Source organism: Lycium ferocissimum, chromosome 9 (assembly GCF_029784015.1).
Source record: "Lycium ferocissimum isolate CSIRO_LF1 chromosome 9, AGI_CSIRO_Lferr_CH_V1, whole genome shotgun sequence".
Taxonomy (NCBI): domain Eukaryota; kingdom Viridiplantae; phylum Streptophyta; class Magnoliopsida; order Solanales; family Solanaceae; genus Lycium; species Lycium ferocissimum.
The window spans coordinates 33,238,351-33,262,927 of NC_081350.1; the positions used below are offsets into that span (position 1 = coordinate 33,238,351).

The following is a 24,577-nucleotide window of genomic DNA, read 5'->3' on the forward strand; positions in this document are numbered from 1 at the left end:
TTAAAAGTTGAATATTTTCAACTTATTATGACTTTTAACTTTTAGCTTATAAATTATTTTTAAAAAGTCAATCGAAACACCCTAGATTATTAGATGGGAGGAGTATATTCATCTAATTTACAAAACGTGTATCAACCGGTCAATGAATAATTATTAAACCTTCACGGTTTTTCAGTTTGTAATAATTGGAGAGACCCTTATATACAAGTAATCGACCGGTCAAATAAGGAAATTAATTAATTATTAGTATGAACCTAAGAGGACTTTTCCTTGAGTCAAATGAAAATATAAAAATCACGCACGTGGAAAAAGAAGACGATAATATAAAAATATCGCACAAGGAAAGATAAAAGTAAATACACCATATGAGTGGTAGTAATCCTCTATATACCCACAACTCAAAATGTACCAAATATAAAGACGAAATAATTGGAAGAAGAAAAAACTTAAAATATGCTGCAGTATTTTGTTGAAAATTCGTCAGATATTTAAATAACTTTTGATTGCTCTGTAAAAGGTGCCTTAGCTTCTTAATGGAACATTAAATTTTTTTTTATATATATATATATATATATACTTTTTCTTACAAATGGAGTAAAGGTAGGATTAAGATTTAAGAGAGGACATACGGCATCTTTTATAGTCATATGATCGGATTCTATAATTTCAGATTATTTTAAATTTGTGATGTATGAAGTTCATTAAAGGATGAACGTTTTTCACAAGAAGTTCTCCCATTCTCTTCAAAACCTCTTGTTAAGGGCAAACAGATCACTTCATTAATTATTTTTTAGGGGATAAAATACTGAAAGATATTGCATAGTACGGATAAGGATCTACTTTTTGAAAAAATGAACGAAATATGAAGATAACTCAAAACAAAGTGTAAGAATAATTACTATATCAGAATACAGAAAAGTAATAATGCAAGTAATGTTGGTGCAATCTGTGGGCGAACTATAAACCTCTTGAATTTTTTTACCCTTCTTGTCTTTTCCATAATTTGTCGGCTGATTTACTAAACATCATGTATTGATCCAAACCATGGTATGAGAAATGACTAAAAAAATTTTTGGTGCATAGAAAATACTAAGAAAATTTTCTTTAAATTTTCACAAGTGACATAATCTAAATTTGTCAAAAAAAAAAAAAAATTCATATCATTGATTGCATCTTTTCAAATTAACAAGAGTATCAGTCATGTTTATGTAATTCGTTTGCCAGAAAAAATCGATAAATTGGTTCCCCTCCCTCTAGTTATGTTTAATGATGGTCTTATTAGATTCCAACAACTATTTACAATCTTCATTAATAGCCCAAACAACTGATGTCGCTAATTCTTGTCAACAAATTAAAAAAAAGATCATGTTTGTCGGACTATTAATAACAGTAATAAATTAGCGATGAATTTTATAGCTAGTTTTTTTTATATAATTAATATTCTTCTCATTGATAGCTTGACGGTCAATAAGCAACCTATTTCCACTTTGTAATCTCTTTTTCTTTTTTTTGTTGCTAATCTTAACCCTTCATCTCACGAAGAATTAGGCTCGTTTGGACATGGTTTGAAACATGGTTTGAAATCATGTTTGGGCATGCAATTTGAATATTTTAAGGAGTATTTTCTCTTATAGATATAAAACCCCATAAGTTGTGAAAACTATCAAAACATTCTTAATTCTTATACAATCTCACCAAATGAGCAAGTCATAGTTCATAACAAAATTAATACACTAATTCATAACAATCGGCTCAAAATTAGTACTAGAAGACCTTTCTAAAAATACAACATCAATTGATCAAATTTTAGTTCAATAAATAAAATTAAACTATGGGACTTTTTTTACAAAATTAAAAGGTTGGTAGACATAAATAAAATTTGGTGGAAGTTAATGAGATTGGTAAATGATTGATGGGGGTAATTGTTAAAAATATCTACCAACTTATGGATCTTTTTTTACAAAATATAAACTTATGGGTTAAATTTTATATCTTAAAAAATTGAAACCATGGTTTCAAACCCCAAATCATGTCTTTATGAATGATTTGGGGTTTCCAATCATGCGTAAAAACGCATATTCAAACGCTGATTTGAAATCATGATTTCAAAACTCATGGCCAAACGCCTACTTAGTGTGGTGTGTCCTAGAAAACTTCCACGTTGTTGAATAAAGGAAGTCCAAAAGAGCACCATGCAGGCAACCTCCACGTCAGCATCAGAAGTTCACAAAAGTATTTGTCTTCTTCTTTTTTGAAATGGCCAAGACCCTAATTGAATTTTGTCAGAAGCAGAGGGCAATAATGGTATTGCGAAAGTTTTACATCCTTGTTTGTATGCTAAAAGCTGTTAAGTCGGCTCAAAAATCTGCTAAGCACACTCCCTTTATGAGCTTGCCCTTGTTCACTTTTATTCCCCTTCTCTAAATATTTTTCTGTGTCACATAAATTTTCTAAGCACACTCCCTTTATGAACTTATCAGAATATTGTTATTTTGGACTTTAATTTGTTACACTTGAGTCTCAGAAGAGGTTTAGGACATCAATTTATAAGTGACTTCGCAAACCTTTCCTTTCATGGGCTAATTTTTGAGGTAAAGTTAGGTGTATTGTGACAACATAGTGTTAAATTCTATCTCTCGATCCTCTCAAGTCAATGTTATGGGCCATAGTCGAGTCAAGCGATCTACTCTGAACATAAGACACATTTTATAAGTTTTTTCAAACTTTTCACTTTGAGATAGCTTTTGCTACAAAATTAAATGATCATGACGCCCAATTGCAAAATTAACGAGTTCAATTAACTTTTTTTTTCTTAACTTCAAAGTTTTTAAAAAGATATACTATTGAAATATAAATAATTAGAACGTCAAATGATTATTTTTAACATCATGAAGTTAAGTAAAATATGAAAGACGAATTGATGGGATGGAGCTTAATTTTTGGGATATAATGAGTAATTTGAAAAATCGTTCTCCCTTTGTCCTCAAATGTGGGGACTATCTGCTCATAAAATTTTCCTTCATTTTGACCTAGGGGCTAGTGATTCTAGTTCGCGACAGAAAATAATACAATCAAATCTCTCTATAACAGTATCGTTAGGTTCGAAATTTTTTGATCGTTATAGAGAATAATTGTTATACATCTATAACAACATTGACAATTAGATAATATTTCTCTGTTATAGGCAAAAAAGATATGGAAAACATAATTTTTTATTTTAATTGTCAAAATCTAAACTTAATCACACTTTGTATAATGAAGGAAATCTTTTAATGATGAAAATATACATACTTTCCAAATGATATTCTTTGTCATAAATAATGTATTAAACGATCAAATATTTGGTCAAAATCTATACACTTATTATTAATAATCATGAATATTCTATTTTTATAATGATGGTTAATTATTATATTACCAAAAAAAGAAAATAGGGTTATGTGAGGTGTAATTTTACAAAGAGCGTACTGTTATAAAGTTGATTGTTGATGTTATAGGTAAAATGCTATTATGAAAAAGTAAAATATAATATAAAAAAATTGATTTCGAAAAAATTTGACCGTTATAGAAAGGTATTGTTAAAAGAGGTCCGACTAACAAGCAACGAATATTTTTTTTTTTGCATCTTTTCAATCGAGCAGGAACGTCTAAGTATAGCTATAGGTTTGATAGCGCTGTCCGAGAAAACTCCAATTCAATCATGAAAATAGTTGGAAGTGTATATAGTTTTGTCAAACTTGTAGATATTTTTGATATTCCTAACCTACTGCGTAACATGATGCTGTAAGTCCTTATATAAATAGAGATGTGGATACACTATAGTAGGTTTGAGTACATTTATTTCTTTGGTCCACGGAGTAAATTCACTTACACTGTAACCATGAGAAATATGTCTATATTTTTCATGCATTAACTTGAAATTTTGGATCAATTTTTATTAACATAAAGTGTATATAAGGATAAAAGGTAAAACGCTTAATCGTATTTCACGTTTACACAAAATTAGTATTTTAGAGAAAATTACATTATATGTTAATTGGGGCAACAATGCTACCAAAATTAACCTATTTTTTTAATTCTTACAAAAAATGACCTAAACATTTTTCTCTCTCACTCTCTCTCTCTGCCTTCTTATATATTTATATATGTTGGTATAAGTGTCTGTATATGTTTGTATATGTCTATATATGTCTGTATATGTTTGTATATTTTGGGCTTTTTTTTTATAATGTAAGTTTTGGCTATTTTTTTGCAATGTAAGTGACCAACTTGTATATTTCTATGAAATTTTCCTATTTTATCATAGTTAAATAATAAACAAGGTGAAAATGCACCGAATACGAAAAAAGTTTTATCAAGGATAAAATCACCCAATAGAAATTCATAAGTGTCGAGGTGGTATTAGAAGTTTAGGGTTCGGGCACTGAATATGAAGTCACCTTTAATAGGAAACTCTTTATTCCCCAAAGTGAGACTTTTTTATGCGAATCTAAATTAACTAGACCCTAAAAAGTGGGAACCTGACACCAAATAGAAATAAAGAAAAGCTCTAAGGAAGTCAATAGTATGGTCTTACAAGTCTAAAATTACTCATTGCAATTTATGTGAGTTTTTATTTTTTATTTTAGTCCGTACCAAAAAAATAAAACCTTTCGATATTCCGTCTGTTCAAATTTATGTGACATTTTTTATTTAGTTGGTCCGAAAAAGAAAATTATCTTTTCCTATTTAGTAATATTTTCACTTTAAACTTCTCATTTTATTCTTAATGGAATGACTTTCTATGAATTATTTTAGACCATAAATTTCAAATGTCTTTAAAAGAAACAAAATTCACGCCTAGTCAAACAACTTCACATAAATTGGGACGGGAGGAGTAGTAATTTAACATTAACATTCCCATATTACCTTAATGAGATTATTTATGATCACACACAATTCTAACTTATTTTAAACGACAAGTACCAATATCTTTTCATCTTAAATTATGTACTAATCAAATACCTTCACATAAATTAAGACATATAGAGTAATAGATGATGAGACTAATCTGTTTTGAAAAATATTTTTCTCGAGCCAAGAATCTATCAAAAATAGCTTTTCTATCCTCCAAAAAAAAAAAAAAAAGATAATATTTGCATACACACCACCTCCTTACACTCTACATATGGGATCACTTCTTTTTTGTGATTTCTCACTCAATATTCAGTATCCGCATTAAAGCTCGACTTACCTGAAATTCTTTCATACGTAAAGCTAAACCCGAAATTGTTTTAGGTAGGGTCCACATGTGGAATCACATTTGTTGTGGTCTATCGTGGCCGTTTATGCAACATTTTATACGTATCCCATCATCCCTTTTACATCATCATCATATGGTATAATCCCTTTTAATAAGTAACTTACTTCCTCATTCTATTTCAAAACAAGGCAAACCATCCTTCCTGCAAAAAAAAAAAAAAACCTCTCTTGTTTTCCACAGGCGCCGTCCTTAAAAACCCATGATTCTTCCATAAACAACATACATCTCAACCCTCTAATTCTTGTCTTTAACATATAGTTATTTGGTTTTCAGTTCTCTGTTTTGTAAATGGCAACAGCACCAGTCAAGTCACAACCTTTGCACTATTTCTCTTTACCCCAATTGAAGTGGCATACTAACAAAACCCACACAAGAAAGGGTTCCCCTCCTTGTTCCTCAGACAAACAAAAAGAACAACAACATGAAGAAGAACAAGAAGAAGAAAAACAAGAAGAAAAAATGGGTTGTGAAGAAGGGGAAGTAAGGTTATGGAATTTAAGGCCAAGAAAGAGTGTTGAAACGGTGTCTTTAAAGAAGGTTGAAATGAGAGTTGAAAGTAGAACTAGTAATCATGTACAAAGGTCACAGAGATTGAAAGATAATAACAACTTGGATGGAAATGGAGTCGGGTCGGGTAAGATGAAGGGTAAGAGGAAATTATGGATCTCATTATCAAAAGAAGAGATTGAAGAAGATGTGTATTCTATGACCGGGTCAAGACCCTCTAGAAGACCCAAAAAAAGATCCAAGATAGTCCAGAAACAACTTGATGTATGACCAAAAAAAAAAAAAAAACTAGAATCTTTATGTTGTTTTATTTATGATTTTTGGTTTCTTATGTTGTGCTTGTTATGTTCGTTTGTAGAATACTTTCCCTGGGTTGTATTTAGTAGGCCTCACTGCTGACTCATTCAAAGTCAATGATACTACGGTATATGTCTTTTTTTTTTTCTTTCTAAAAATTATTGTCTTTGGCAAATGAGCTGCTTTATATGATGTTAATATATGACTTAAGAATTTCATGTTTGTTGCAGAAGTAGATATGGTATAGCTGGTGTAGCCGAATTCTTGCTACTGTGGAAAAGGTCTGGTCCCTTTTTATGGTTCTCTAATTCTATGTTGATCCTTATTTGTTGGGTAATCTTTAGAGTTGTGAGGGTTTAATAAATGATGGTTTTGCAGATTTTGCAAGGATTGAGGAACTACAGGGAAAGTTTAGAGCTTGAGGATTTTGCTGCATTGATGCCTCAATTGTGGAGGTATAATGTATTGAATTACTTAGAGGGAATAGGATAGCATCTTGGATTTATATCTAGTTTTGTCTCGATTTGTAGCATATGGGTATATTTGAAAATATTTTGGTTGCAATGGTAACCTAATGTATGTAAAGAATGGAACTTGAGATATGGATGGATAGATTTTGTTATTTTCAGCTCAGTTTGTTATTTGATTTTCCCTCATAATGTCGCTTGACAGGCTTCCAGACTCTGTTTGGAGGTGCTGGTTGCTTTCCTTGTATTGGGGGAGGAGACCTCCAACTGATTTGTCTTTGTCTGGAGCTGCATATGAAAAAGGGTGAATAATTTAATGTTCTTTATGTACATACATCTTTATTTTGTATGAGCGATGATAAGATTGGAGGATAACTTTTTGAGTCAGCGACTTAATTATGCTTGGAAAATTATTTGCTTTAAAAAGGGTGAATAATTTAATGTTCTTTATGTACATACATCTTTATTTTGTATGAGCGATGATAAGATTGGAGGATAACTTTTTGAGTCAGCGACTTAATTATGCTTGGAAAATTATTTGCTTTTGAATAGTGCATAAGAAGGGCGAGGTATTAGTTTTATTCGTAAAGATAACATGTACTAATTTTGATGTTGCCTTGTGATGTTTCTTGTCCTCCAAAGAATGTAGGTCTACACTAGGTTTTGCTCTTGTTATAAAGTTTTTTGGCAATCATATGATGCAACTATACAGAACTCATAGAAATCATGAAGTTATAAATATTTGTTTATAGATTGTCAATGTGCAGTATTTGGTCAGGTGACCTTTATACTAGCTTGATGTATTCTCTGAAGTGTCCCAACTTTTTGCGATGTATTTTTCATATTCATAAGACATATAGGCACATATGGACAATATATGTGGGCTGCACTAAGCTTTAATTTCAGATTGTCTATCGTATTATAAAGAAGTCCAGAAATGCCATGCCGTGTTTGTGGTTAGTTTATGATTTTAAGCACTTTCTCATCCTTGATGTCTACGAGGAGATAATTTCCTTAAGATCTGGCAGGATTTGTTAAATTCACATCCTTTTGGTTAATGAAATTGAAATTAAGTGCATCATGTTTCTGTGACTCGGAAAGGACTGAAAGTTTTCCCCCAATTTAGTGTATGTAAATTTATCTGGTAAAATATAGTCGGGTCACACTTGAATAAAAGAATGTGTATTTGTTCAAGTATACCAATTTTGTTTATAGGATATACTCGATTCTCTTAGAACAGGCAAGACCAGGAGTGGAAAAAGATGAACATCGACTTATGTTGTTACTTCTATGACTTGTAATCTCCTGCTCTTTTGGATCATCTCCCAATCGGAAGATTCATCCAGTCTTTCTGCATAAGGGTGTGAGGTAAGAAATTTAACCTTTATTTTGAAAGGCAAGAATCTTCCTTTGGTGTAAAGAAAAGTGGGATGAAGCAAACAAAGAAGAGTCAGAACAACAGCTTCTATAATATCAAGAATTCTATTAATCCAAAAAAATAATCACCTATGCTGTCCTCCCCAACCAGCTCTCATCCATTCAGCCTCACTTACTAAAAAGGTATATGGTGCGGTGCTTAAATCCTTGCTTACAAGAACAAAATATCCCTTTACTATCATTGTATTTCACCAGACTATAATTGCATTTCAAGGAACAGCAGAACAACTTAGTTGAGGACAGAGCTACTGAAGCAAGTTCAGTCTGTGCTTGATGCACAAATATATCAGCCGCATGTCTCCGTGCCCTAATTCCCCCCCCCTCTTTGGTGAGAATACACTATTTGTAATTAGGCTGTTCACTGTTGGTTATTCAGGGACAAAAATGGTAGTTTTGTACCTCTTGGGAACCCTGGAAAGTTTGAGGCACTTTATATATTTCATCTATAATTTAATCTTTTTTTACATCTTTTATATTCTTATGAAGTTTCTGTTATATATGGATGTACTTGATTTTGAATAAAAAAGATAACGTTCTCATTCCTTGCTGACTTTCCTCCTTTGTCTTTATGACCTTTTTGATTTTTTTTCCTACTAAGCATGGCAAGAGGTGTGTTCTCTTTAGGTGAACTCTGGGGGCTGCTAGGTTGGAGTATATATATTCTTTTACCCATTTTCCCCTATAAAAGGACAAAACAAAGTATGGTTTCAAAGAGTTGATGTTACTTTGTCAGTTTGCTTCTTCAGATTTGCCATATTGCTTCCTCTAAAATGGTTGTTTCTGATCCCTGTATGAGAGTCGAGCTATTTTTGTATCTCCAGACACATTCATCCCCCTTCTTAATAGATTATTGATGGGAAACATTTTCTAATAATAGGTTCACCGTGAGCGGGGTTGAATAAGAGTCTTAACTATATTAGGTCTAGTAGATGTAGTTTTACCTAGCATTTGTGTAAAAAGACAATTTTCAATTCGAGCTTGTGATTTCTTGGGCACACTATGGAACTCTTATCTTGTTCCCTCCTGGAAAAATAAAAACGGAAAACACACTTTGAATATAATGTTCTTTAGATGAAAAAGTGCCGTAGGTTGATGCTTAGTGAAAATAAGACTATGACATCATGAATCTTCTAAATTTGGTACTCCGTATGACACTGTTCTTGGCCTTCGCTATATTGGTTTGGATTTAGATGAAAGTAAACCGGAACTACAATGATATTTCATATACTTGATTTTATTTGAGATTAAGATGTTGACCTCTTCTCATGTTTCAAACATAATGTCATCGTCTCCCTTCCCATGATACAGTAAGGTCTCTTAATGAAATGGCAGCTACAATAATTTATAAATATACTTGCCCACTTTATTTATGCAAATTGTGGTACTTGCGGTTGCCTACTCTTTTTACTTAAAAAAAAAAAAAAAAAAAGGGAAATAGAAGTTAAAAAGTTTTCCTTTTTAAAAAGAGCTTGAGCTAGCACCATGGAATTAACCAGCAAAACGATATGCAAACACGGGGGATCGGTCCGTGGATAAATATCTCAAGACTGAAGTGCTGTCAGGTAGAGCAATATTAATGAGGCGACAAAGTTGAGCACTTGATTGAGTAATTGCATGATGAGTTAACTCAATGATCGAGAATGAGCGATCTCTCTTCGTTAAATATTTATTCTATTTATGTGTTATTTTTATTAATGACAAAATTTTACTGATGATAAAATGGGAAAAATAATTAATTGCGTCTTGAACTTCTAAAACGATAAATAATTTGAGACAACTACTTTTAATAATCATGACAAATAATTTGAGACGGTGGAGCGTCAGTTAGAAAACGCCACAGGCAAGAGCTAGAACAACACTGAAAGATCTGAGAATTTTCTCAACTATTTGCGCCAACGATGAATTTCGCATCACGCGGAATGAATTGAGGAACTATCATAACTCAAATTGAATAACTCTCAAACAATTCAAAGAAATTTTTTTCGGCAATTTCATTTATTGAGGGGTCTTTCCTCCTTTTTTATTTGTCTCGTTTAAAATCGATTTGGATTCTTCAGTCTGATCCATTTATTAAGACAACTGAAAAGGTGTTTTCTTGTCCCGAGAGAAGTACATAAATACGCTAGGAAAAAACTACTGTGAGAAGAAGCCCTCTATTAGGGCGACATATGATATTATTGTTTTCATCGTTCTCCTTTCATCAACAATTAGTCTAATCAATGTCAATTTGATCATCAATTATACAAGTAATGTCAATGGATGAGCATTCATTACATTTGGAGAAGATTATCATCAATGCAAAACTGTGTGTGGACCACCCATTTGCTCAACAGGCGACGATAATCTTATAAAAGGCGTTATTGCTCATAACTTAGGTAAGTAATATTCATATGAAAAAGGTTAAGAATGAATTCGGTCAATGTTCGAAGAATGATAAAAGAATCAATTCATAGGATGATAGGAAACAAGAAAAAAAAAAAAAAAAATTAATATTTTATATTCCTTGAGTGATTAACTGCAATTGAAGAATAGTTGATTAGTGGGTTATTAGTTTTAGTTATTTTATGATAATCTGGGCACATACTGATTTGTTTTTCTAAACTATTACACTTCTATAGTTCAATATCTACGTACATGTGAGATAACTGAATTTATATTTAGCAGTAACATTTTTGTAAGATAATTGCAACTACATCGAATTATTAAGTGATATATATAATTGACTTATAAAACTCTGCCTATGGGAGTTTGCTCATGTTGTCGGTCTTAGTTCAGACAAAAAAAAAGGAGTATGGCATTAAGTTGGTAGTCAATATAAAACTTGTCTATTCATAACGAAACATAATTCACTTATTAGGTTTTAAATTTTTTAGGTTTACTCCTATCAATTAGTAACTTTATTTGCTCATTTCTATGGGGCCTACATTATTTAAGAGAATGATTGAGGTAATCATCGATAGTTTTTATTGAAGACATGCTGACTCTTTAAAAAGATGCCCTCTTTTTCTGAGAAATTTGCAATTTCCAACTTCAAAATAATGATGAAACAATTCTTTTGAGCTTTTCTACTTAAATACCCTACTCGATTTATCTCTTATGATTTAAATTCAGTCATGTCCTCCTGTAACATATCCTACAGTATACTAGCTTAGAATTAATGCGCCGGATTTTCGACACAATTGACAAGTTATGCCAAGATTATGAAACGTAATGAATCAATTATGCAATAATTATAATATTAATATTATAATACATGGATAATTATACACCTGTACAATAAATAATTTAAAATATGTGTTTTGTTTCTTTAAATTGTTTAATTCATTTATTTTTAATACTTGCATACTCATTTTACATGCTATTCGATATAAAATAATAGATTGATTCTCGAACAACTAATATTATTTATACGTAGGCAACATAAATAACAACTTAATACTCCCTCCGGTTCAAAATATGCGTCTATTTAGTCTTTAGCACAAACCTTAGGAAAATGCTAACTTTTTTTAAAAAAAAGGGCATTTTGATTAAGCTACCCTTAACTAAAATTTGCATATTACTGCTAATTTGAACGAAAAATATGAAAAAATAACGATAATTACTTGTTGATAATGTAATTGAACACTTATTTTGAACTAAAATATAACAGCTAAGTAGGCACTTATTATGAGCAGAAGGAAGTAATTATTCCTTCCATCCCAGAATAAATGTCACCTTAGCAAAAATCACGCTCACAAAGAAATTATTAAAAACAATGTGAAGTTTACTAAACTACCCCTATTTATTAGATTTTTTTTTTTTTGAGAATTGAGCAGTATTTCAGAAGATTACTTCTCAAATGCTAAGGGCATAGTTGAAAATACTTACCAATTTTTTTCTTGAATTTGACACTTATTTGGTGATAAATTATTTTTGCTAAAGTGACACTTATTTTGGGACGGAGGGAGTATGTCCAAACATTACATTGCTAAATGGATTTTATGAGATAATAGTCAAAATACTCCCCAACGTTTGACCAAAATGCCAACTACACACCGAACCTTTGCTTTGGTCCTATTACCCCCTTGACAATTTTTTTCAATATTAAAATGCCCCCTTTTTTGCGTGGCCATGAATGAGTTCAATACGACAACCTCAAATTATTTACGGTGCTTGTCCACACGCGCTCCGCCCACGTGCCACATCTTTAATTTCCCCTCATTTTTTATTAATTTCCCCCTTCCTCCATCCATTTACTCTTCTTCAAAAAAAAAAAAAAAAAAAAAATCTCTCAATTTTCCACACTCCATTTTCGATGAGGATCCAAAAACCCATACCCAATTCTTCTTCATCTTCATCAACATCATCATCATCATCATCTTCATTAGGAGTTGAAAAAAAAAATCACACCAACTTTCAAATTTGATCCAAAAAAGACCCAAATGTGAAAGAAAGCTTCCTAATACCAAGTAGAACAAAGTTCATCCATTAATTTGATCAAACAATTAAGAATTTAAAAGAAACCCACTTGGTGTTCTTCATGAGTTTCTCCAAATTCCTAACAATGGAGTTTAATTTTCTCCCAAATCAACTCAAAGAATTAGTGCTTAGCTTAAACAACTCCAACCAAGCAACAAGTAGTAACTCCAAACAAGCAACTTTCAATCGATTTTCTTTAAAAATTAGATTTTCAACCTTTTTTTTTTTTTTTTGATTTTTTGGTTTTTTTTTGATTTTTTTTTTGAATTTGATTTGGGAAAAAAATTCAAATGTGAAAAGGAAGCTTCCTAACACCAAGTAGAACAAATTTCATCCATTAATTTGATCAAACAATCAAGAATTTAAAGAACATTTTTTTGCGCCATCGCCCTTCTTTTTGGGGTGGTCTTTTCCAAATTTTGCCCCTCAAATTTGTGGTCTTTAAATTTTGCCCCTCATATTTTTGGTCTTTAAGTTGTGCCCTTCGCTTGAAAAGGTGGGCAAATACATGAAGTTCTGGGTTCGAACCCCCGCTCAAGATAAAATAAAAAAATAATTTCACAGATCGGGGAGAGGTATGCGGATCCGCATACAATCTTTAAGGAAAAAGCTAAAGTTATGCGGATCCGCATATAAAAGTCCAAGCATTATAAGGCATGAAAAGAATTTTTCCTAAGACATAGTTTAGTTATGCCTTTGAATTTTAGTTAAGGCAAATATTATGCCCCATAAAAACCTTAATGCATAGACTTTGCCTTATAAGGCAAAGTTTAAGTTATGCCTTAAGAAAAACTTTCGCATTATGGCAATACTTTTAGTTATGTCTTTGGGGCATACTTTTTAGTTAAGGCATAACTAAAAGTTTATATATATATATATATATATATATATATATATAAAGTCCGAAACATCGATTTTGCCCGGCTTAAACACCCCGTCGACTAAAAGATAACTTTTAGTTGACTACACAACTAAAAGTGTCGCCGAGAGAGAGAGAAAAAAAATCCCTTACATATATATATTTTTTTTAACTTTTCAAGGAAACTTTTAATACTTGGGCCGAGCTAAAAGTGTGTCCCATAAAACATAACTAAAAGTATGCCCATAAGCGCGTAAGTTTTCCTTGTTATAACAAAGTTTATTATAAGGCAAAATTTAATGGGCAAACTTTATCATGCGGTTGACATTTTTTAAGTGAAGGAATTATCAAAGTTATATATAATTTGAAGGCATAAGTATGCCGTGGAACAAAAAAGAGTATTTGGTAATTCGCCAGAAAAATAAACATAAGCGAAATTTAACTGCCTTTGCGAATTTTTTTCAAATTTTTTATCGTTAGTAACTTTCGAACCCGGAACCTTCTTTTATGGGTTTTAGCCGAAGGGCAAAATTTAAAGATTTCAAATATGAGGGCAAATTTAAAGACCACCCCAGAGAGAGAGAGAGAGAGAGAGACAATGGAGTTTAGTTTTCTCCTAAATCAAAGAATTAGTGCTTAAACAACTCCAACCAAGCAACAAGTAGCAACTCCAAACAAGAACTTGTCAATCAGATTTTCTTTAACAAGATTAGATTTTCAACCTTTTTTTTTTTTTCAAGTTTTTTTTCTTGATATTTTTTTTTTTGTGAATTTGATTTATTCTCGGAAAACATAAGAATAATCACTATCCCTAGCTCTAAATTTATAATGGGTATTATTTTGACCAAAAAAAAATGGAGATGAGTGTTAAATAGTAAAGAAATTAGAAGATGAAGTAGCCTAAAAATGGAGGGAATTTAAATTTATCTATGTGGCATCTATGTGGCGGTCAATTTTAAACACATCGGATAAAAAAGGCTATAACGCGCCATTTGAGCGGTGTAGTCTCACGCGCTTTGTCCCACATCGGAAAAAAGGGCATTTTAATGACGAAAAAAATTATCCAGGGGTAATAGTCCAACGGGACGGAGAGGTGTGTAGTTTTTGGGTGGCAAAAAAAAATTATCTATAAGCATTATCAAACATTACATTACATTAACGTTTGAAATGTGAAGGAACATAAAAAAGAAAAATAAACAAAAAGTAAAAACGAGGAGCCAAAAAAAAAAAAAAGAGAGAGAGAGAGAAACGAAAGGCACACTGGAAAAGTGTTTCAAAAACCCTCCCTCCCTTGCCTTACCCCTCTCCTTCTCCTCCACCGTCACTGCGGCGTTAAATCAATTTTACTGAACCAATGGAGAGAAGAAGATTCGACGAACTTTCTCACACTGTTGTTAACGGCGGTTCCGGTCTCCGTTCTTCTCCTAACTACACGTGTCACCGTGTCCAGGTACCTCTTTTTCACTTGCAACTCCACCTTCCTTATCCTGACATTAATTTCAATAGTTTAAGTTAAATCTATGTTCTACTTGCTCGTTGTTTTTCCTAGTTTGTCTATTTATGTTAAATAAGCTTAATTCTCGTTGTTGTTGTCCTTTTGTATGTTAAAAAGGTGATGTAGTTGGCAAGTGTGAACATTTTCTGTTACAAGTGATTTTAGTTTGGTAGATTTGTAAGTCAGTGTAGGGATATTGTTTGCTTTAGAGAATCCTTAGTTTTAGAGGACTCTTAGCTATTGTTCTTGATGTTGTTGGTGCAGTTTGGTTTAGGAATTTTACTGAAAAATGAAGGGGAAAGCGGGTTTATGAGCAATAAAATTAGGTTTTTCTTTGGTAATGTCAACAACACCATACATACCCAGTGTAACCCCATAAGTGGGCTCTGGGGAGGTTAGAGTGTACGCAGACCTTACCCCTACCTTGTACAGATAGAGAGACTGTTTCCGATAGACCCTCAACTCAAAGTGAAGCATTTCACAGCAGTTTGAAAAAAGGATACGGGAAAGGAAGCAGTAATAATAACGAAATAGTGCGATAGGGAAAGCAATACATAGCATTCGGAAAAAAGAACAGCAACAACAACGAAATAATGTGAAAAACCGAAGCACAAGAAATTCAGGTAATAGAAGAACAAGAAATTATGAGAATAATGCTAATAGATACTACTGGCAAGAAAGTAGGTACATAGACGACCATCAATCCTCAACAACCAACTAACCTTATACCCGAAGGTAAGGTTTTCTATTAATCAACCAAATGAAGCATTAAATTATTATTGATAAGTTAAGGTTTATGAAGCATTACATATTATAGCTTAACTACCACAGCTAGCTTTCCTTAACTATGACTCCTAACCACAAAGCAACGCTAGACTATGTATCGATACTTGCGTTCACTAGAGGTTCACCTCCTAGCGAGGGTATCCTTAGTGCCTTTAGTAAGTATAGGATAAGCTACAACCAAATAAAACAGACTTCCCAGTTGCTAGAAGACTAAAGCAAACACATTTATAGTAGCCTTTGGGTTTTCAGGAGAAGCTCTAATGTTGCAAGTACATGCTATGTCCCTAGCTACTCTATCTACGGGTGTGTTCGTATGAAGGAAAATGTTTTTCTAGGAAAATAAGTGGGTTTCTTACTTATTTTCTTGTGATCGGTACGTAAGCAAAAAATATTATCCTAAAAGCATTTATATATAATCTAGACAAATATCCTTATCAAAGAAAAAAAAAAATCTAGACAAATACTATGGGGTGGGGTGGGGTTGGAGGTGGGGGGTGGAGTGGGGATAGGGGTGGAGGTAGGGGGATGGGGATGGGGGTGAAGATGTTCGAGGTGGGGAGGAGACAATTAATGTGGAATGCCACTTGTGAGACTTGTTTTCCCTACTTCCATTAGGGAAGTCATTTCCCTCATTTTTAAGGAGCTTGTTTTCCAAAATTTTTGACCAACCAAACATGAGAAAATTGGATTTTTTTCTTCCATGCCGAACACACCCCACATCTCTACTTGTTTTCTCAAGTATCATTTGGTTCCGTTCTAACCAAATAGCATGATTGGTCTCTGCATAGACCATCCTAAAGATCTGTCCAGCTTGGGATCTTCCTTTAGCATTAGTAACAGTCCATTGTAAATGCTGTGTCCATGTAGCACATGTACATGTCTGTCTCTTAACCAAACCAGTAGTCTGCACCACAGATTCCTGGCAAAGCCACATTCAACAAACAGGTGGTCTCTGCTTTCACAGGGTTCTCGACAGAATATACAGGCCATGTCAATGTTCATTCCCCATTTGGAATGTCTATCAGCATTAAGGATTTTATCTTTGGTTGAAGCAACAAGTTCCCCGACGGTCAGCAACTTACCAAGGAAGTCCATTTGTCCCCTTACTAGCGCCATTTGCTCCATTAGTTGTTTTGCTATGATCAGGACTTACAGCTGCTTCTTGCCTTCCTTTTGCTAATTATTATGTTAAATGATAGACAACGTTCCAGTTTTTATGGATTTACTCATAGCTGGATCTCGTTACAGGGAGCATTGAAGCACTTGGCGTCAATTGATCCATTGGAATTATGTGATGAAGCCAAAGTAGAGCACTGCCGGGCAACTAGAGATCTAAGAAGTTGTGGACGACATGTACAGAGTGTGTTGAATTCATGTGGTCATGCCTCTTTATGCGAGGAATGCAGTCAGAGATGTGATGTTTGCCCTATATGTAGGATCCCTTTACCAAAAGATGGCAATAGACTTAGACTACGCCTATACTACGAGTGCATAGAGGCGGGTCTCATCTCCAAGAGGTGTGATGACAGATTACAAGAAAAAGAGGACAGTGATAAACAACTGGTTGCTGATATCCAGCGGCTTTATGCTTTGTTTGATGTGGCACTAGAAAACAATCTGGTTTCTCTAATATGCCACTGTATCCTTTTTATACTAAGACCAGTGGTGGACTAACATCTCTGTTGCATATGATTTTTCTTGCAAAGAAATTAGTTAAAAAGCTGTTAACTTTTTTTCTTTATTGTTTTGTTAATTCTGTGTGAAAGGAAGGATTACTGATGCATAGTCAGAAGATAACCATATAAGGAATAAATTGGTGGTTGGTTGTGTGGTTCTTTTTTTATTTAAGAAAGTAGAACCTCTTAACTTCTTTGTAGCTGGTTATATAATTTATTATGTTAGTCTTAACAGCAGCAAACAGATGTGACAGATGTTTGTATGGATGAAAGTGCTGTGTCCAGTGATCCTATCATTGCTTTCTTGCTTGATGAAGTGGTGGTCAAAGATTGGTGCAAGAGGATGTTCAACAATATTTTGACCGAGATTCAAGTGATATGTATCCTAATTAAGTAATTATTAAACTTAATAATTATTATTAAACTTATAGTTACCAGTTTCAAAAAAAAATTAAGTAATTATTAAACTTATTACTTCTAATTCCTTATCAAAGGGGAAATAGTGATTGGTTAATGTTCCCTTGATTTTGTTATAGATACTCTAACCATGGATGCACTGAAAGAGAACTTGAGTTTATTTCTCAAGTTCTCTGTGAAGTTAGGTGGCATCTCTAACGTTATTGATGTCTTGGAGTCATCATTCAAGGGTTCTCTTTCTGCAAAACTTCATGATTTACACCACCTTCAAGAGAGCATCTTAAAGACAAAACAGGTAAGCTCCTGAGATTCTTGTCAAGTGGGCCAAGCCACCTCTTCCTCATTTCTTATTTTTGCCTGTTTTATTTATTGGCTGCTTTTTTGAAGAAACATTTGCATAGATTTACTATTTCTGTATGCTAGTACTTGCATTAACTAGAGATCCTGGATGGTGTTATGAGCTAGTGATTATCACAACATGCATGTTGATTGAATAACCTTGGTTCCAAAGGGTGTTTTCTGTATCTATTATGTCAAAGAAATTGAGTTTTGTAAGTTAAAAAAACTTTTTTTTTTTTAAAAAAAGTTTTGTATGTTGCTGGTTGGACAACTTCTTCATAGCATTTTATGAGACTATAACTGCTGTGCCAATCTGCAGCACATGGAGATAATGATTTGGTGTATAAGACATGAGTTCTTGGAGAACGTGAAGTCTCGTCATAAAAATTTTGCATCATGGCGAGCTCTGGTCCGTGAAAGGAAATCTGCTGCAATTAGACGTGCATGGCCCGATTCAGTAAATCATTCTGAGGAATACGACACGCAATATCGTTCCACACTCTTTATTGAAGATGCTCTTTCGAATGTTGAAGCAGCAGAGCAGGGAGACGTAGATGATCATGAGGAAGAATTAGCACTTGCCTATTTGCAGAAGGATGGAGGTTCTTTATATTCACGGTCAAAAATAGAGGGAATGGCTGGATGCTATCCATTTGAAAGTTTGCGAGCTGCAGCTGACATTCTCTTTTTACGAGGAAGTTCAGACTTGGTGGTTGCAAAACAAGCAATTGTATCCTTTTGTAATAGAATGTTTAGTTAATGTTTGGGTTTTATTTTATTGTTTTTTGGGTAAATAGTTGATTTTAGTGGTTTTTCATGAGAATGTTCCCTTTTTCTTTTCCTTGATCCTTCAAAGTTCTTGTATTTTATGTTTGACCGGCAATGGACAGTACCTGATGACGAGTGGCGACACATCATTGATGATTTTGCTGCCACTTTTGGTGTGACCAGGCACTCGCTATTGGAATCCTTCACATTTTTCCTTTTAGATGATGAAGGAGTTCCTGCGCTGAAGGTAAGGATGGAAGTACCATTTCACTCATAGATGCTGAGAGTATTGTGTTGTAGGCCGAGTCATCTTATAATAATCTCATATCTGTTATTTTTAATCTCCACTGTGCTCTCTGATGAGTTGTAACATATGCCAGAGTTTATGTGATGAACCCAATTCTGCTTTATAGATCCTGGGTATCTTATGAATTGTTTTAACTATTGTCATATCCACAAGATGAATAGACTTGGTTATTGTCTCTTCATTGTGTCCTTTTTTAAAATAAAGAAATCATCATTGTGAGCCTTCTTAAGCAAACTATATGGTCTTTGGACTGGTGTGGATGCTGAGTATCAGTTTCTTGTATCCCCAGGAAGCCTGTCAACTTCTCCCAGAAATATCAAGCCCAACAATACACCCAAAAGTTGCTCAGGTTCTGTTGGAGCGGGAAAACCCTGATGCAGCTCTCATGGTTCTAAGGTGGTCTGGACAAGATGGCACACAGCTAAATTCACTTCGGGAGGCTGTGACTGCTGTTCGTGTGCGGGTAGAGTGTGGACTTTTGACTGAAGCATTCACATATCAAAGGCTGGTCTGTGCTAAGATCAAGGAAAAAGAGTTGAGGGGTGAACAATTTCAGGGTGCTTCTGCTGAAGTAGAGGACCAATGCAGGTCGTGGGGTCTCTGGGTGGAGACTCTTATCACTGAAATTTGTTGTCTTTGTATTAGGAGGAACTTGGTTGACCGCATGATAGAACTGCCGTGGAGTGCTGATGAGGAGAAACATCTTCATAAATGTCTCTTGGATTTTGCCGCCGAGGATCCTTCAACGGCCATAGGGAATCTTCTTGTAGTTTTCTACTTGCAGGTACTTCTACATCCAGGTTTCATGTTCTTCTATTCTGCAATTTTTTAAGACTTGCTGTTGCACTCAGAAAACTTTTGTTTATTTTGGCAGCTCATTACCCACCTACATGTTTCTCTCTTTCATTTGAACTCATTTACTAGTTACTACCTATTAGTGATAAGAAAATTAAACAAGTGTTATTCAATAGTCCTTTGGGTGTTAGCCATCGGTGACTAGACTTTTGTCAGATTGCACTCGATTTTTCACTTGCAACCTACTGTCAGTTACTGAACGATTGACCTGATTTTGTTCCTTTCTGAAAGTTTTTTTGACTCTGCGGAAACTGGGTAAGGTCCACTGAAGTTGGTAACCTCAGTCAGATGCGTCTGGTAACAGGTAAAGGTCGTACTGAGTGCTGTTACCGTCCCTGTCAGAAGAGATGCTGAATATCTATCCTTTCTTCGAACTCCCTGTACATTCTGAAGTTATTTGTTAAAGAATTGAATTTGCAAGGAAACTTAAATAGGTAGGTGAGTTAATAGATTTATCAGATTCCATCCAGATGAGTGACATTTGAGAAACATTGTGAAATAGATAAAATTGGATTTGGTTGACTTTTTACCCATGTCTATTTGCACTTACCTAGTTATAATCATTTAGCACAATCAGTAATGGACTTGTGAATGGTATTTGGAGTATAAATATTGAAGAGAGAATAGACGTATGCCAGGACTCAGGGGGACATCCTGACAACTACAACAAACTTTCGGGAACAAGTTATGATAGCCATGTTGTAGTAAACGTGTTTATTACAGAGCTCAGTCATTGATGTTACATGTTATGGTTGGCTTTTCATTTGCCTGTACATGCTTTATTCACCCTGATTATTTTCATCAAATAGTACCTCACACGGACAGCTTAATGCAAGATACTTCTTGCTAAAAATGCTTTTGTTTAAAATTTCATTCTCTTTCTATGTGTTGTACTACAAGCAATGTTAGTTCTTAAACATTAACGAGCTTAACGTTGGATGAATTCTTAAGTTTTCGTGTGTTTATTTTGTGGCTCTCTTCAAGTGTTGAATTTATGAATGAACTCCACGTATTATACTGGTCACTTTTGTCTGACATTTCTCTTTGGAGTTTTGAGTTAGTGTCATCACAAATTTAACATGATTGTCTTATCATCACAAATATAACATGATTGTCTTATGGTGGTAAGCAAAATTGACGTATTGTATTTATTATTGATGGTAAGTATGTGACACCATTATTGATGAAAATCATATGGTTTACGATACAGAAATAGCTTTTATGTGAGCTTGTGGGCACATAATGTATGTGTATGTCTTACCCGGTACTTGTGCTGGTGGGAGGTAATAGGTGCCTCGTGCAATTAGTTGAGGTGCGCACAAGCTGGCCCGGACACCACGGTTATCAGAAAAGAAAAAAAAAAGGGATCTTTGTGTTATATGTATATATGACTGGCAGGACATGATTTCAGGATTACTTTTGGTACTTTGTAGTCTATCCATCTTGATATGGATTTCGTATGGACCGCCTAACAATTGTACTACTGTTGTCTTTTTGTAAAGCGTCATAGATATGTCGAAGCATACCAAGTTGATCAAAAGCTTCGGAGCATGGAGGAAAACTTCATTTCTCAAAATTCTGTCAGCGAAGATGTCGTAGCGAGGATAAGATCAATAAATCATCGGAGGACTTGTTTGGTTGTGAGTGAACTTCAGCTTTTTGATTGGTTGTTTTCTCTATGCATATAAAGAATTTGGATATTTACTAGTTTCAAGTTTTGATGTTTGAATAGGAAATCGGTAGAGTGAATAGTATTTGTTTGCTCTGCCAATCATGGTCCTCTTTTCTTTTTTTATTTTAATTTTAATCCAGATCCTACTCTGGTTAGCTACCCACCGCTGCCTAAATGAAATGCTTGTGTTTTCATTCAAACAGATTATCCGGACTGTTATCCGTAAAATGATTTCCTTCCTATGTCCTAAATTTTAATTATTCAATTACTGATCGTATTTCCCTGGATGCCTGGACCCGTATGTATGTTACCAGCAGATACAAGTATTATTCCCTTTTTATTTTATGTTACCTAGTTTGACGGAGCATGTGATCTCGGGATACCTTGAATATTCATTATCTGTTAAAGTTATTTGGAAATGCATATTTCAAAAAGTCGAATTGGGTGAAAGCTGAGGTTTGAGATAGGCAGCATCATATCGAGGTTGGAATGGTTGTTTAATATGGTGCTTCTCTCCCCCCTACCCGCTTTCCAGACAAACCAATAAGAGGTAATATATGAAATTAATGAAAAAGCATCACAAGAGAAGTTGAAGCTGCAGTACTGATAAGAAGATAGGGATTAACTAGTTGAATTGTGACACATAGCAGTGTAGGTCACTGATCACCGAGCCCGTTCCTACTTGATGTCATTTTATTGCTTCAATGTGATAATTAGATGACTTCTCGTTTTCCTTTTCTGTTTTCTCTGTGATCACTTACCAGCGTTTCTGATGACTGGATCACTTGCTTAAACAACCAACAACAACAACAACATACCCAGTGTAGTCGCACAAGTGGGGTCTGGGGAGGGTAAGATGTATGCAGACCTTACCTCTACCTTTATGGGGTAGAGAAGCTGTTTCCGATAGACCCTCGGCTCAAAAGAAATATAATCAATGCAGGATTACAAGAGAAAGACGACAACAAAATATTAAGATACAGAACAAATCACTTGCTTAAACAAACATTGTAATTTATTACTCGTACTACTTATTTTGATGGTGTTGCAATGTACGTGTTGTAGTGTTTTGAAAAGAGGTTATATTTTTTTTAGGACAAGGGAGTGGAGCTGTTACCAGATATCTTACAGCAGCAAGTAAGGACAGGGAAGTTGCCTGAAGTGGTTGTTACTTGTAATGACAGAGTCAACATCTCTGATAGGTCCGATGCTGAAGCCCAAGAACCTATCTTGACCAGTTTATTGGCTAATCCTCCCACTAATTCTACTCTCGTTCAGCGAGTTAATATTGTTAGACCTTCTGTTCTTGACGCTCCACCTGTACTGGGGGGATCATCAAATCTGTCTAGCTTTAAAGTTGGGCATTATAGTTCTCCCAGTTCCCCAGCACATTTCTTTAATGATTCTGAAGGAGTGTTAAAACCTGAAAGCATCCTTGGTAGAACATTAAAATTTGATGAGATTTCGACCCCTGCAAGTCGCCATGTTGATTCTCCTGCTCCTTTGATGAAACTCCCCAGGAATTCGTCAAGGGAATCTTCTATTAGCCGACTTCGCAATTCTCAGACATATAGAGTTTCACCCGAGAAGTCTCAGAATGGGTTTCTAAATGAATCTTATATTTTTCACCAAACTGCTGGTAACAATGTCAATTCTCTTAGTAGCAACAGAGGCATATTAAAAGATTCAGTTGAAGATTCATACATGAGTTATCCCGGTAAACGTCAACTGTCAGATGCTGCTGATAGACCCCGGATGTTACCTTTAAATGATTCAATGGATATAACCTGGAGGTAAACCTGATTTTTCAAATGTCTTCTGTTTTAGTCAGCTGATTTAGTTGTCATGGGTTTTGTTGCCAATCTTAACTTTGGTCTAATTTTTTTGTTATTACCCTGATTGTCACTTAAAAAGCCTTGAAGAAAAGGGTCCTTCCCCCGTGCATCTAGAAACTAATGGTGGACCAAGGTGGAGGTCTGATGACACCAGTGAAGACGAGGATCATCCCTCACCACGCGCTTTGAGAGGAGTCAGAAGAAGCAGGAGGATTGCCGCCAGGAGATGATACACGTTGCTGTTGTATAATCTGAGAATGTGACAACACATGATTTTGCTGGATGTGGTGTTTTGTTAAACAGACCAGAGTTGGGAGGCATTGAAGTTCTTGATAAAATTTGCTGTTCAAATTTCTCCTCTTGGCACTAGTAAACTCGGGATTGAAACTCATAGTTGAAGCTCGGGGCCTCAGTGTTTCCTCTTTTGACCCTTGCACTGGTTTTCTCTTGGATGCAACGCATACTTCCAACGAACTGCCGATGTCTGGGTTAACAATTTTGTATGTGAGAAGAGCGACTTAAGGCTTGGTTGTAAAATATTTATTGTTTCCTTTTGAAGTTGTGCCCATATTGCAGAAACTTTTCTTTGAAAAGCATGTAGATAGATGCATAAACTGACCTTGATATTATGTAATATTAGGTTCACCTTCGGCTTTTTGATTTTTAGGTATGGTCTTTTGCCACCCTCATACAATTGGTATCAGACATTAGAGCACAAATTGAACTATTAAGACCATGTTGAATCTCGAGAATTGTAGTCTAAAGAGTAATGTTCTTACTTCTGGAGAAATTTTACCATCTTATTTAACTCTTGTTAACGAGTCAAGTAGCTTAATGGACAGAACTGAGAAACGTTTCAATATTAGAGCCACTATTGATGTACTAATTAAATATATCTGGCGATTAGTCAACTATGTTTCGATTCTTTATTAGTAGGTTGATCAATCGTACAAAAATTATCATAAGTTATTATTTTTATGCTAGCGTTCAATGTATAACGTAAAACCTTCCTTTTTAGGCGCTAAGCAAAATACAGGTAGGTGGACTAACCTGTAGTAAGTCATAATTTTTGTACTCATTGACACATGGGCATCTGAATT

General features: G+C 34.3%; 2 protein-coding genes, 1 long non-coding RNA gene and 1 pseudogene across 4 annotated transcripts; 3 read left to right on the top strand and 1 right to left on the bottom strand.

Moving 5' to 3' along the window:
* The first annotated feature begins 5,382 nt into the window (after nucleotides 1-5,382).
* On the top strand, nucleotides 5,383-6,734 carry LOC132030336 (uncharacterized). Its single transcript, XM_059419921.1, has 4 exons — nucleotides 5,383-6,073; nucleotides 6,168-6,233; nucleotides 6,337-6,387; nucleotides 6,485-6,734. The coding sequence occupies exons 1-3, from the start codon at nucleotides 5,591-5,593 to the stop codon at nucleotides 6,340-6,342; spliced, it is 555 nt and encodes a 184-aa protein (XP_059275904.1). The 5' UTR covers nucleotides 5,383-5,590; the 3' UTR covers nucleotides 6,343-6,387; nucleotides 6,485-6,734.
* A 264-nt stretch (nucleotides 6,735-6,998) lies between these two features.
* LOC132030338 (uncharacterized) lies at nucleotides 6,999-8,551 on the top strand. 2 transcript variants are annotated; one of them, XR_009408029.1, is made up of 2 exons: nucleotides 6,999-8,133; nucleotides 8,225-8,551. It is a non-coding gene; the product is annotated as an uncharacterized LOC132030338 (long non-coding RNA). The 2 variants fall into 2 exon arrangements; XR_009408030.1 differs by having other exon boundaries at nucleotides 8,231-8,551.
* A 6,099-nt stretch (nucleotides 8,552-14,650) lies between these two features.
* On the top strand, nucleotides 14,651-24,134 carry LOC132030339 (E3 ubiquitin-protein ligase HOS1). The gene is made up of 10 exons (XM_059419922.1): nucleotides 14,651-14,777; nucleotides 16,857-17,247; nucleotides 17,530-17,664; nucleotides 17,821-17,996; nucleotides 18,360-18,770; nucleotides 18,897-19,055; nucleotides 19,405-19,899; nucleotides 21,473-21,610; nucleotides 22,738-23,435; nucleotides 23,557-24,134. The coding sequence occupies exons 1-10, from the start codon at nucleotides 14,682-14,684 to the stop codon at nucleotides 23,705-23,707; spliced, it is 2,850 nt and encodes a 949-aa protein (XP_059275905.1). The 5' UTR covers nucleotides 14,651-14,681; the 3' UTR covers nucleotides 23,708-24,134.
* Nucleotides 20,277-20,347, bottom strand: LOC132032264 (U6atac minor spliceosomal RNA; annotated as a pseudogene).
* Nucleotides 24,135-24,577: the final 443 nt, after the last annotated feature.

Coding starts and splice junctions, on each gene's coding strand:
- LOC132030339 (XM_059419922.1), top strand. CDS start 14,682: ATGGAGAGAAGAAGATTCGACGAACTTTCTCACACTGTTGTTAACGGC. Junction 18,771..18,896: donor TGGTTGCAAAACAAGCAATT/GTATCCTTTTGT, acceptor GATCCTTCAAAG/TTCTTGTATTTTATGTTTGA. Junction 21,611..22,737: donor ATCGGAGGACTTGTTTGGTT/GTGAGTGAACTT, acceptor TATTTTTTTTAG/GACAAGGGAGTGGAGCTGTT.
- LOC132030336 (XM_059419921.1), top strand. CDS start 5,591: ATGGCAACAGCACCAGTCAAGTCACAACCTTTGCACTATTTCTCTTTA. Junction 6,074..6,167: donor TAGTCCAGAAACAACTTGAT/GTATGACCAAAA, acceptor GTTCGTTTGTAG/AATACTTTCCCTGGGTTGTA.